The sequence below is a fragment of the Narcine bancroftii genome, chromosome 6 (assembly GCF_036971445.1).
Source record: "Narcine bancroftii isolate sNarBan1 chromosome 6, sNarBan1.hap1, whole genome shotgun sequence".
Classification (NCBI taxonomy): Eukaryota; Metazoa; Chordata; class Chondrichthyes; order Torpediniformes; family Narcinidae; genus Narcine; species Narcine bancroftii.
This window is the reverse complement of record NC_091474.1, coordinates 254,183,359-254,197,072: the sequence shown is the minus strand read 5'-3', so window position 1 is coordinate 254,197,072 and position 13,714 is coordinate 254,183,359. Positions and strand designations below refer to the sequence as shown.

Below are 13,714 nucleotides of genomic sequence, written 5' to 3'. Positions count from 1 at the left end.
GCACTCTGAGTGAAGAACTTTCTCCTCCTCTCAGTCCTCGGTGTCTACCCCGTATCCCCTTGTTCTGGACTCCCTCAACATCCAGAACATCCTTTTTGCATCTAACCTGTTGTAAAGAGCAGGAGTCCCAGAACAGATCCCTGCGGCCCCTCCTCTAATCACCGACCTCCAGGCAGAATCCTTCCACTACTACTCTCTGCTTTCTACAGACAGGCCAATTTTTTATCCACATGGCCAAGGTTCCCCTGATCCGGTGCCCTCATGACTTTCTGGATGAGTCTCTCGTGGGAACCTGGTCAAATACCTTGTTAAATCCACGTCGACCACATCTACCACCCGACCCTCATCAATTTCTCTTGTTTCCTCCTCATAAAACTCAATTAGACCCATGAGGCTTGACCTTTCCTTCACAAAGCCCTGCTGACTATCCCTGAGCAGACTGGACTTCTCCAAATGCTCATAGACCCTGTCCTTAAGAATCCTCCCCATTCGTTTACACCCCACTGACGTCAGTCTCATTGGAGGCAGGGTTAGTGTGGAGGTTAGCACAACTCTGCTACAGCATCTGCGACCAGACCGGGGTTTGAATCCCGCCCTGTCTGTAAGGACGTTGCACGTTTTCTCCGCGTCTGCGTGGTTTTTTTTCCCGGGGGCTCCAGTTTCATCCAAACTTTGAAACGTACTGGGAGTTGTCGGGTAATTGGGAGGCATGCGCTTGTGGGCTGGAAGGGTCTACATTTAATAATTGCCAAGATTCCCTCTTACCCTTTTTAAACAAGGAGACAGTAGATTTTATTAAAAATTTGGACATCCAGCTGTTTTGGCCTGTGGGCCTGTGCCACCCAGTTACATTAATGAGCCTACAATCCCGTGTGTTTTTGGAAGGCGGGGAAAACCCACGCAGACATGAGGAGAACATACAAACTCCTTACAGATAGCGCGGGATTCAAAGCCCAGTCACTGCCACTGGAATAGTGTGGATTAACCCCGATACAAACTGTGCTGTGTGGAGTGCGAAGACTTTCTCCGATCACATCTTGTCTGTGGCCAGGGAGGGTGCACAGACCATGGCCAACACACCACCGTTCCCTTACCTTTCGATTCTTCATTGGCCAGTTTACAAACTCAAACTCACATGGAGATCATCCAACTTTCAGTTGACATTTACATTGACCAGCCAACTTACAGTCAACATTTACGGTGATCAACCAACTTACAGTCGTCATTTACGGTGATCAGCCAACTTACAGTCGACATTAACGGTGATCAGCAAACTTGCAGTCGTCATTAACGGTGATCAGCCAACTTACAGTCGACATTAACGGTGATCAGCCAACTTACAGTCGTCATTTACGGTGATCAACAAACTTACAGTTGACATTTACGGTAATCAGCAAACTTACAGTCGTCATTTACGGTGATCAGCAAACTTACAGTCGACATTTACGGTGATCAACAAACTTACAGTTGACATTTACGGTAATCAGCAAACTTACAGTCGACATTAACGGTGATCAGCCAACTTACAGTCGACATTTACGGTGATCAGCAAACTTACAGTCGACATTAACGGTGATCAGCAAACTTACAGTCGACATTAACGATGATCAGCCAACTTACAGTCAACATTAACGGTGTCAGCCAACTTACAGTCGACATTTACGGTGATCAGCCAACTTACAGTCGATATTAACGGTGATCAGCCAACTTACAGTTGTCATTAACGGTGATCAGCCAACTTACAGTCGATATTAACGGTGATCAGCCAACTTACAGTTGTCATTAACGGTGATCAGCAAACTTACAGTCGACATTTACGGTGATCAGCAAACTTACAGTCGACATTAACGGTGATCAGCCAACTTACAGTCAATATTAACGGTGATCAGCCAACTTACAGTTGTCATTAACGATGATCAGCAAACTTGCAGTCGTCATTAATGGTGATCAGCCAACTTACAGTCATCATTTACGGTGATCAGCAAACTTACAGTCGTCATTAACGGTGATCAGCCAACTTACAGTCGTCATTTACGGTGATCAGCAAACTTACAGTTGACATTTACGGTGATCAGCAAACTTACAGTCGACATTAACGGTGATCAGCCAACTTACAGTCAACATTAACGGTGTCAGCCAACTTACAGTCGACATTTACGGTGATCAGCCAACTTACAGTCGATATTAACGGTGATCAGCCAACTTACAGTTGTCATTAACGGTGATCAGCCAACTTACAGTCGATATTAACGGTGATCAGCCAACTTACAGTTGTCATTAACGGTGATCAGCAAACTTACAGTCGACATTAACGGTGATCAGCAAACTTACAGTCGACATTTACGGTGATCAGCAAACTTACAGTCGACATTAACGGTGATCAGCCAACTTACAGTCAATATTAACGGTGATCAGCCAACTTACAGTTGACATTTACGGTGATCAGCCAACTTACAGTCGTCATTTACGGTGATCAGCCAACTTACAGTTGACATTTACGGTGATCAGCCAACTTACAGTTGACATTTACGGTGATCAGCCAACTTACAGTCGTCATTTACTGTGATCAGCAAACTTACAGTCGACATTTACGGTGATCAGCCAACTTACAGTCGTCATTTACTGTGATCAGCAAACTTACAGTCGTCATTTACGGTGATCAGCCAACTTACAGTCGTCATTTACGGTGATCAGCAAACTTACAGTTGACATTTACTGTGATCAGCCAACTTACAGTTGACATTTACTGTGATCAGCCAACTTACAGTTGACATTTACTGTGATCAGCCAACTTACAGTCGTCATTTACGGTGATCAGCCAACTTACAGTCGTCATTTACGGTGATCAGCAAACTTACAGTTGACATTTACGGTGATCAGCCAACTTACAATCGTCATTTACGGTGATCAGCAAACTTACAGTTGACATTTACTGTGATCAGCCAACTTACAGTCGTCATTTACGGTGATCAGCAAACTTACAGTCGTCATTTACGGTGATCAGCAAACTTACAGTCGTCATTTACGGTGATCAGCAAACTTACAGTTGACATTTACGGTGATCAGCCAACTTACAATCGTCATTTACGGTGATCAGCAAACTTACAGTTGACATTAACGGTGATCAGCCAACTTACAGTCGACATTTACGGTGATCAGCCAACTTACAGTCGTCATTTACTGTGATCAGCCAACTTACAGTCGTCATTTACGGTGATCAGCCAACTTACAGTCGACATTTACGGTGATCAGCAAACTTACAGTCGACATTTACGGTGATCAGCAAACTTACAGTCGACATTTACGGTGATCAGCAAACTTACAGTCGACATTAACGGTGATCAGCAAACTTACAGTCGACATTAACGGTGATCAGCCAACTTACAGTCAACATTAACGGTGTCAGCCAACTTACAGTCGACATTTACGGTGATCAGCCAACTTACAGTCGATATTAACGGTGATCAGCCAACTTACAGTTGTCATTAACGGTGATCAGCCAACTTACAGTCGATATTAACGGTGATCAGCAAACTTACAGTCGACATTAACGGTGATCAGCAAACTTACAGTCGACATTAACGGTGATCAGCCAACTTACAGTCGACATTAATGGTGATCAGCCAACTTACAGTCGACATTTACGGTGATCAGCCAACTTACAGTCGACATTAACGGTGATCAGCAAACTTACAGTCGACATTTACGGTGATCAGCAAACTTACAGTCGACATTAACGGTGATCAGCCAACTTACAGTCGACATTTACGGTGATCACAAACTTACAGTCGTCATTTACGGTGATCAGCAAACTTACAGTCGACATTAACGGTGATCAGCAAACTTGCAGTCGTCATTAACGGTGATCAGCCAACTTACAGTCGACATTAACGGTGATCAGCAAACTTACAGTCGACATTAACGGTGATCAGCCAACTTACAGTCGACATTAACGGTGATCAGCAAGCTTACAGTCGTCATTAACGGTGATCAGCAAACTTACAGTCGACATTAACGGTGATCAGCCAACTTACAGTCGACATTAACGGTGATCAGCCAACTTACAGTCGACATTAATGGTGATCAGCCAACTTACAGTCGACATTTACGGTGATCAGCCAACTTACAGTCGACATTAACGGTGATCAGCAAACTTACAGTCGACATTTACGGTGATCAGCAAACTTACAGTCGACATTAACGGTGATCAGCCAACTTACAGTCGACATTAACGGTGATCAGCCAACTTACAGTCGACATTAACGGTGATCAGCAAGCTTACAGTCGTCATTAACGGTGATCAGCAAACTTACAGTCGACATTAACGGTGATCAGCCAACTTACAGTCAACATTAACGGTGTCAGCCAACTTACAGTCGACATTTACGGTGATCAGCCAACTTACAGTCGACATTTACGGTGATCAGCCAACTTACAGTCAACATTAACGGTGTCAGCCAACTTACAGTCGACATTTACGGTGATCAGCCAACTTACAGTCGACATTTACGGTGATCAGCAAACTTACAGTCGTCATTTACGGTGATCAGCAAACTTACAGTCGACATTAACGGTGATCAGAAAACTTACAGTCGACATTAACGGTGATCAGCAAACTTTCAGTCGACATTAACGGTGATCAGCCAACTTACAGTCGACATTAACGGTGATCAGCCAACTTACAGTCGATATTAACGGTGATCATCAAACTTACAGTCGACATTAACGGTGATCAGCAAACTTACAGTCGACATTTACGGTGATCAGCAAACTTACAGTCGACATTAACGGTGATCAGCCAACTTACAGTCGACGTTTACGGTGATCAGCCAACTTACAGTCGACATTAACGGTGATCAACCAACTTACAGTCGACATTTACTGTGATCAGCCAACTTACAGTCGACATTAACGGTGATCATCAAACTTACAGTCGACATTTACGGTGATCAGCAAACTTACAGTCGACATTTACGGTGATCAGCCAACTTACAGTCGACGTTTACGGTGATCAGCCAACTTACAGTCGACATTAACGGTGATCAACCAACTTACAGTCGACATTTACTGTGATCAGCCAACTTACAGTCGACATTAACGGTGATCATCAAACTTACAGTCGACATTTACGGTGATCAGCAAACTTACAGTCGACATTTACGGTGATCAGCCAACTTACAGTCGACGTTTACGGTGATCAGCCAACTTACAGTCGACATTAACGGTGATCAACCAACTTACAGTCGACATTTACTGTGATCAGCCAACTTACAGTCGACATTAACGGTGATCATCAAACTTACAGTCGACATTTACGGTGATCAGCAAACTTACAGTCGACATTTACGGTGATCAGCCAACTTACAGTCGACGTTTACGGTGATCAGCCAACTTACAGTCGACATTAACGGTGATCAACCAACTTACAGTCGACATTTACTGTGATCAGCCAACTTACAGTCGACATTAACGGTGATCATCAAACTTACAGTCGACATTTACGGTGATCAGCCAACTTACAGTCGACATTAACGGTGATCATCCAACTTACAGTCGACGTTTACGGTGATCAGCCAACTTACAGTCGACATTAACGGTGATCAGCCAACTTACAGTCGACGTTTACGGTGATCAGCCAACTTACAGTCATCAATTCTGAACAAGCTTCACCATTTCAGCACTTTCTCTACTCTCCCTCCCCCCCGTTATCACATACAAAGTACTACGTAACGTATGACAACAAAGGTTAAACACAGAAATTGGGGAATGCAGATTTGTTACGCCCTGTGACCTGGTCAGTATCCTATCCATGCCTTACGACCCAGCACCCTGTGACCCAGTCTGTATCCTATCCGTGCTTTACTACCCGGCGTCCCATGACCCGGTCAGTATCCTATCCGTGTCTTGCCCCCATGACCTGGTCTGTATCCTATTCGTTCCTTACGCCCCGGTGCCCCATGACCCGGTCAGTAACCTATCCGTAACTTACTCCCTGGTGCTCCGTGACCCAGTCAGTAACCTATCCATGCCTTGCGCCCCAGCGTTCCATGACCCGGTCAGTAACCTATCTGTGTCTTACACACCGTGACCCGGTCAGTATCTTATCAATGCCTGGCACCCTGTGACCCCATCAGTAACCTATTCATGCCTAATGCCCCGGTGTCTCGTGACCTGGTCAGTATGCTATCCCTGCCTTATGCTCCAGCGTCCCCGTTACCCAGTCACTAACCTATTCCTGCCTTACGCCTGGGTGCCCTGTGACCCGGTCAGTAACCTATCCGTGCCTTCCGCCCCGGCGTCCTGTGACCTGTCAGTAACCTATCTGTGGCTTCACTTTTTCGGATTGGGATGGGATAGAGATTGGCCGGGGGACTGGATGGCCCAATCTATAGCTGCTCATTGTTGAAATTTAGAAAAGGTTTCCAAATTTTCAGGAAGTTGCTATGCTTTTTCCTGAGATTGGAGGAAAATTTCTCCAAGGGAACACAGCTTTACATTTCCATGTCCCAGCGAGTAATGCTCAGGCAGGAGTCGGATTTCCAGATGGCTGCTGTGCACTTCCTGGCCACGGCCAATACGATCATTACGAAATGGATTTGGAATTTGGGCAGATTCATTGAGAGTCTTGTGTCCATCATGTTTCCCAACAGGAACAACTCTGGGTCCTGTGGGAATTCTTTACCTATAATATTTTCTAGGACTTGGCCTAGTTCCACCCAGAAAGGTTTCAACTTGGTCCATGTCCAGGTTACATGCACAAAGGGTCCTGTCTCAATGCCACATCTAGAGCATTGGTCTGATAATTCTGGTTTAGATCTGTTCCATTTTTGCAGCGTCAGGTACAGCTGGTGTAGAAAGTTGTACTGCACCGGCCTGTACCGTGCATTAATGATTGCAGTCATGCTGGTCTGACACTGGTCTGCTCATCATTCACTATTCCTAGGTCCGAACCCTACCTCTGCCTTGCGTTATGAAGGCCTGGTCTAGGTCCTTCCGCTTGGAGCAAGAGATACATTGCTATATCTTCTGTTCCCCCTTCGAATCAGGGCCTCTATGTCACTTAACGTTGATAAAGCCAGAGTTGGGCCCAATTTGACTTGTAGAAAGGATCTTCTCTGAAGGAAGCAGTGGAAAGTCTGATAAACTATATTTATTTCTGAACTGCTCAAACAACATTAGCTGCCCCTGCTTGTAACAGTCCTCTATGCACCGGAAACCATTACAACATCACCCTCCTTGGGAGTAATTTATTCGGAGTCAGGGGTGTTTTTGGAGAGAGCCCAAGTTTGAACCCTTTATGTTGATTAATTTTATTCCAAATTAGGATTGTTCGTTTTAATTTGGGGCTGCCTTTCTTTCCCAATAGCAATTTAGCATTCCACTCTGCCACCTTCTCCCTCACCACGTGCAGGTCAATTTGTGCCCAGGATAGTACCCCTCCCCCTTTAAAGAGCGAGGTGATGTATCTCGACTGGGTTGCCCAATTGTATTTCTTAAAGTCTTGGAATCGTAATCTGCCCAGACTGAAATCCCCAGTCAGTTTATCCACAGAGACCCTGGCCACCTTACCCTTCCACAGAAATATTTGCACGAGAAAGCAATTTCTGAAGGAATCCCCATGGCAACACGATGGGCAGTGTCTGCAGAGGTACTGAAGTCTCGGCAACATGTTCATTTTAACACAGTTAACCCTGCCCACGTGAGAAAGCAATTTCTGAAGGAATCCCCGGGGCAATGCGACGGGCAAAGTCTGGAGAGGTACTGAAGTCTCGGCAACACATTCATTTTAACATAGTTAACCCTGCCCACATGAGAAAGCTATTTTTGAAGGAATCCCCGGGGCAACGTGACGGGCAGTGTCAGGAGAGGTACTGAAGTCTTGGCAACACATTCATTTTAACACAGTTAACCCTGCCCACTACCAGTCTAGGCAGGGTCATCCACCTATTCAAGTCCTCCTCATTCTTCTCATAACATAACATAACATAACATAACAATTACAGCACGGAAACAGGCCATTAGGCCCTTCTAGTCCGCACCGAACCAAACACCCCTTTCTAGTCCCACCTCCCTGCACAATGCCCATAACCCTCCATCTTCTTCTCATCCATATACCTGTCCAACCTTTTCTTAAATAATACAATTGGCTCCGCCGCCACTATTTCTCCCGGAAGATCATTCCACACGGCTACCACTCTCTGAGTAAAGAAGTTCCCCCTCATGTTACCTCTAAACCTCTGCCCCTTAATTCTTAACTCATGTCCTCTTGTTTTAATCTTTCCTCCTCTTAACGGAAATAGTCTATCCACATCCACTCTGTCTATCCCTTTCATAATCTTAAATACTTCTATCAAATCCCCTCTCAACCTTCTACGCTCCAAAGAATAAAGACCTAATCTGTTCAATCTCTCCCTATACTCTAGATGCTTAAACCCAGGGGATATCGTTTAACCTGTATAAGTTATTCAAGTTATTATCCACCCTTATCCCTAGGTATTTGATCCCATTTTGCAGCCACTTCAAACAAATGTTTTCCTGATATTGAATGTCATCTCCTTTCATTAGTGGCATAATTTTGCTCTTCTCCCAATTAATCTTATACCCAAGATCTCCCCGTAGTCCTCCAGAGTAGAGTGCAACTTGGCCAGTGAGTTCATTGGGTCTGTCAGGTCATCCACAAATAGGTTGATTTTAAATTCATCCTGATCTGCCCTAAACCCCTTGCCGTCTGGATCCAAGGGCTCATGGCTGGTACGAATAGAGCTGGAGACTAGATCTTGTCAGTGGGAAAATTGTCCATTGGCCCAACTTTAGCCTTGGGTGCGTGATGCAGCGCCCTTATCCAATTTATAAAAGTTGGCTCTAACCCCATCTTTTCCAGCACTCTAAAAAGTCCCACTCTAATCTGTCAAATGTCTTTTCTGCATCCAGGGCTACAGCCACCCCTCTTTCATCCCTTGACTATGCCAGAGCATTCTACTCAACAGCCGTCCAATGTTATCCACTGCCTGTTTCTTTTGCACAAAGCCCACCCGGCCTTTGTTTATTAACTTTGGTAAATACTTTGCCGATCAATTCGCCAAACCTTTGGCCAGTATTTTGTCATCTGTGTTTAACATCGGGATCAGCCTATAGAAGGATCTTTGTCTTCTTTTAGAATTGCTGTTACAATTGGTGTTGAGAAAGATTCTGGGAGAGTATGTGTCTCCACTGCCTGGTTTACCACTTCCATAAAAGGAGGCATCAACAAGTCTTTAAATTCCTTGTAGAACTCAGATGGAAACCCATCCTCCCCTGGAGACTTGTTAATTTGTAGTGAACTCAATGCTTTCCCTATCTCTCCCTCAGTGAAGGGGACATAGAACCCCTCCCGTTCTTCAGGGTCTAAATTTGGTAGCTCTAATTTTGACAGGAATACCAGACCCCCCTGCCAATTCTGAGTTATATAAGCAAGCCCTCATAGCATTGCCTGAAGGTCTTGTTGATCTCATTTGGCTTGCACGAGATCCTGCCAATCCCCATTTGTGTTGCATTGATCATCCATGAGGACTGCTCCACTCTTTGTGTAAGGAAGGTCGTGCTTCACATGTCTAATTGAGTTTTTTGAGGAGGTAACAAATTGATGAGGTTTGGGCAGTAGATGTGGTCGACATGGATTTTAACAAGGCATTTGACAAGGTTCATTACGAGAAACTCATCCAGAAAGTGAAAAGGCACTGGATCATGGGAACCATGGCCGTGTGGATAAAAAATTGGCCTGTCTGTAGAAAGCAGAGAGTAGTAGTGGAAGGAAAGGATTCTGCCTGGAGGCCTGTGACTAGTGGAGGGGTCGTAGGGATCTGTTTTGTTCTGGTGGGGAGGTGCATATGTGGGGGTGGGGTATATGGAGCGGAACTTCCTGTACGTTTCCCAGTGGTATATCGCGGGAAAATAGATCCTCTGGCACTTGCCCCCCTCCCCGTTAAAACATTCTTACGTACATGGGAAAACGGTAACGGGCTAACACACATGGCGAAGTGGGTCCATACAACGTATAGATGGATAGATAGATGTCTGTGAGAGACATAGGAAGGGAGAGAAAGATGGGGGGGTGAGAGAGAGGAGATTGTGGGCAGGCAAGGAACTGGCCACCTTTTACTTTGAAGCCCCTCTGTCCCAATGTGCCTTAGCATAATGAAAGGGCTGTATGCACAGAGCACTCATGGAGGTTTTCTCTGCCACACGGAACTCTGGGAGGGCAGGTCCGCCATTGCTCAATGCCACACTCAGGATATCTGCCGGAGGACAGGTGCCCCTTTGCTCTCCATTACCGGGTAGGTCATGTGAAAGGCCGCACAGACCAGTTTTCCTTAGTCCAGTGTGAACAGGGTATTTCAAAACGACTCATTCATCCACCAATTTACCAGTTTGCCAATGTGGAAGGAGCTGATTTGCATTTACTCTGTCTGTCCCCCTCATCATTTTAAATACCTCGATCAAATCTCCCCTCATTCTTCTACACTCCACGAAATAATGTCCTAACCTGTTGAACCTTTCCCTGTAACTCAGTTCCTGAAGTCTGGACAACATGCTAGTCAATTTTCTTTGCTCTCTTTCAATCTTATAAGATCACAAGATAAATGAACAGAAGCAGGCCATTAGGCCCATCGATTCTGTTCTGTGTCTCTACACTAAGTTGAATTATGTTCCTATTTCCAGCCTTTTCCCCCATATCCCCTGATTAATGAGATACTTATCCATTTTCTGTTTAAATACTCCCAGTGATCCGGCCTCCAGTGTTTTGTGCGGCAGTGAGTTCCCACGACCCTCTGACTATAGAAGTCCTTCCTCCTCTCTGTTCTAATTGGACAACTTCTAATTTTCAGACTATGACCCCTTGTCCTCGATTCACCCATCAAGGGAAACATCCACATTCATTCTGTCAAAACCTTTCAATATTCAAACTGTCTTTATGAGACCCTCCCCCCATTCTCCTATACTCCAAAGAGTACAAACCAAGAGCTTCCAAACACTCCCCATACGCCAGCCCCTGCATCCAGGAATCATCCTGGTAAATCTCCTCTCCAACAACATCACATCCTTTCTCAGATGGGAGATCTTTCCTGTAGTTCGGTGACCAGAACTGCAGACAATTCTCCAAAGTTGGCCTCACCAATGTCTTAAACAACTTCACCATAACATCCCAGCTCCTGTACTCAATACTTTGATTTATGAAGGTCAATGTGCCAAAAGTTCTCTTTACAACCCTGTCCGCCTGTGACGCCACTTTCAGGGAATTCTGTATCTGTATTCCCAGATCCCTCTGTTCTATCCCACTCCCTAGTGCCCGACCATTTACCGTGTTCGTACTTTCTTGGTTGTCCTGTAATGTTACAACTCTACAAATCTCTGGTGAGATCCCACTTAGAGAATTGTGTTCAGTTCTGGTCACCTCATTACAGGAAGGATGTGGAAGCTGTGGAGAGGGGGCAGAGGGGATTTATCAGGATGTTGCCTGGATTGGGAAACAAGTCTTATGAGGCCAGTTTAGCAGAGCTGGGACTTTTCTCTCTGGAGTGTAGAAGGATGAGAGGAGACTTGATTGAGGTTGACAAGATTCTGAGAGGCAGAAATAGGGTGGACGGCCAGCGCCTTTTTCCCAGGGCAGGATCAGCAAACACCAGAGGACGTGTGTACAAAGTGAAGGGAGGGAAGTTTAGGGGAGACGTCAGGGGGAAGTTTTTTACACAGAGAGATGTGGGGGCCTGGAATGTCTCACGAGGGGTGGTGGTGGAGGCTGGAACATTGGGGGCATTTAAGAGACTCTTAGACATGGATGAAGGAAGACAGAGGGTTCCGGGTAGGGAGGGGAGATTTAAATTGTTGTGACATCAGTTTACATAGGTCAGCACAACATTGTGGGTTGAAGGGCCTGGACTAAAATGCTCTATGTTCTCAGTCTCCTCTCTCTGAATTCATTCCCTCTCCCCTCCCTTCCCCTCACTCCCTCTCTCTTCCCTTCCTCCCTCTCCCCTCCCACTGCCATCATTCCCTTTCCCCTCCCCTCTCCAGGGTCCTTCCAAGCTCTGAAACAGGAGGATGGAACAGTGGAGCTGAATCTCGCTGATGTGAGTCAATGGGGAGGGAAGAGGGGGAAAGTGAGTTAGGAAGGGGGGAGGGGAAGGGAAAAGGGTGGGAAGGTGATGGAGGGGTAGGGATGAGGAGAGGATGAGAGAAGGGACAGGAGGGAGGAGGGGATGGGAGAGTGAGGGAGGGGTGTGAGAGGGGATGGGAGGGGAGGAGGGAACACTAACCTGGAATTAGGCTCATCCTGTCCATGGGTCCTGGTTGAGGGTCCCGTCCTGGCTGAGGGTCTCATCCTGTGAGGATCCCGTCCTGGGTGAGGGTCCCATCAGCTGGTCCTATCCTGTGTGAGGGTCCCGTCCTAGGTGAGGGTCCCATCAGCGGATCCCTTCCTGGGTGAGGGTCCTGTCCTGGGTGAGGGTCCCATCAGTGGGTCCCATCCTGGGTGAGGGTCCCGTCCTGGGTGAGGGTCTGTCCTGGGTGAGGCTCCCATCCTGTGCGGGTTACGTCCTGTGTGAGAGTCCAGTCCACTGGTCCTGTCCTCTGTGAGGGTCCCGGGTCCTAGTGCTCCACTCTCACTGAGTTCTTTTCTCTCTCTGTCAACAGTGGCTGAGCCTGACCATGTCCGGCTAGGACCACGCAGAAGATGGGTCTCGCCTCTTCTGCCTCCGTCTCACCTGCTGCCGGACGACTTTGCAGATCCCACCCTGTGCTGTGTAAGGCCTAGAGGCTGACCCCTGACCTGCTCCGGAGATGGTGCTGAGAATCAGAGAGAGTGTGCTTGGGACATGACCCAATCCCACCCTCTGCCCTCTCCCTCCCCCCTCCCTCTCTGGAAGGTGGGGTTCTTTACCCTGCCTCTGCCCTCCTGTCCTCTCTCCTCTCCCTCTCCCTGTTATTCCTCTTGGTCTCTCTGCCCCCTACATGACCTGGGTCTGTCTGTCCCTCACACCCAGTGGGACCTGGCCCATTGACCCGGGCTCTATGTGCCACCTCTGACCAGGGATAAAACCACTAAAGCCCAGCCCAGCCTCTGAGCTCTGTTGCCCCCTCCCCTCAAGCCAGGGTCTTCGGGCCGATGATGTTTATACTCCGCAGTTCCCGCGAAGCTTCGCCTACGGGTTTATGTAAACGCTGTGGTGGGCATCCCATGCCCAGGAGCCTGGCTGGGATGGGACCCACATGAAAATCTTAATAAAGCAATAATGGTCCAGGCCCAGTCACAGCCTGTCATCTACACACGGTTCTCACACGTGGGTCTCACATGCGAGTCTCGTCTGCACACAGGACGCTCATGTGGGTCTAGTCTGCACGCAGGTCTTCAGAAACATATTAGTGACTAGTGCAGTTCCAAAGGGATCTGTTCTGGGACCCGTGCTCTGAGAGTTTTATAAATGACAGATGAAGGAGTGCAGGGCTGGTTCAGTAGATTTGCAGATGACACAAGGTTTGAGGTATTGTGGGTCATGTAGAAGATTGTTGTAGCTTACAATGGGATGAGGAATGTTCGACAGCTCTTGGCCTAAACTCGTTATTGAAGTCATGGACAGAGTTGATGTAGAAAGGTTGTTCCCCATGGTGGGAGAGTCTGGGACAAGGGGGCACAACTTCAGGATTGATGGTCATCCGCTTAGAGCAGAGACACGGAGGA

The 13,714-nt window shown here is 46.8% G+C and overlaps 1 protein-coding gene across 2 annotated transcripts in view; it reads left to right on the top strand.

The window, feature by feature from the left end:
* The window catches only part of LOC138737269 (calpain-1 catalytic subunit-like), a 63,288-nt gene extending 50,014 nt beyond the window's left edge, over nt 1-13,274 (top strand). For both annotated transcript variants that reach the window (XM_069888021.1, XM_069888020.1), the window contains 2 exons: nt 12,052-12,107; nt 12,670-13,274. In XM_069888021.1, coding sequence (XP_069744122.1) covers nt 12,052-12,107; nt 12,670-12,696 — 83 coding nt within the window. In that variant the 3' untranslated portion in view covers nt 12,697-13,274. The remainder of the gene's footprint in view (nt 1-12,051; nt 12,108-12,669) is intronic.
* Nucleotides 13,275-13,714: the final 440 nt, after the last annotated feature.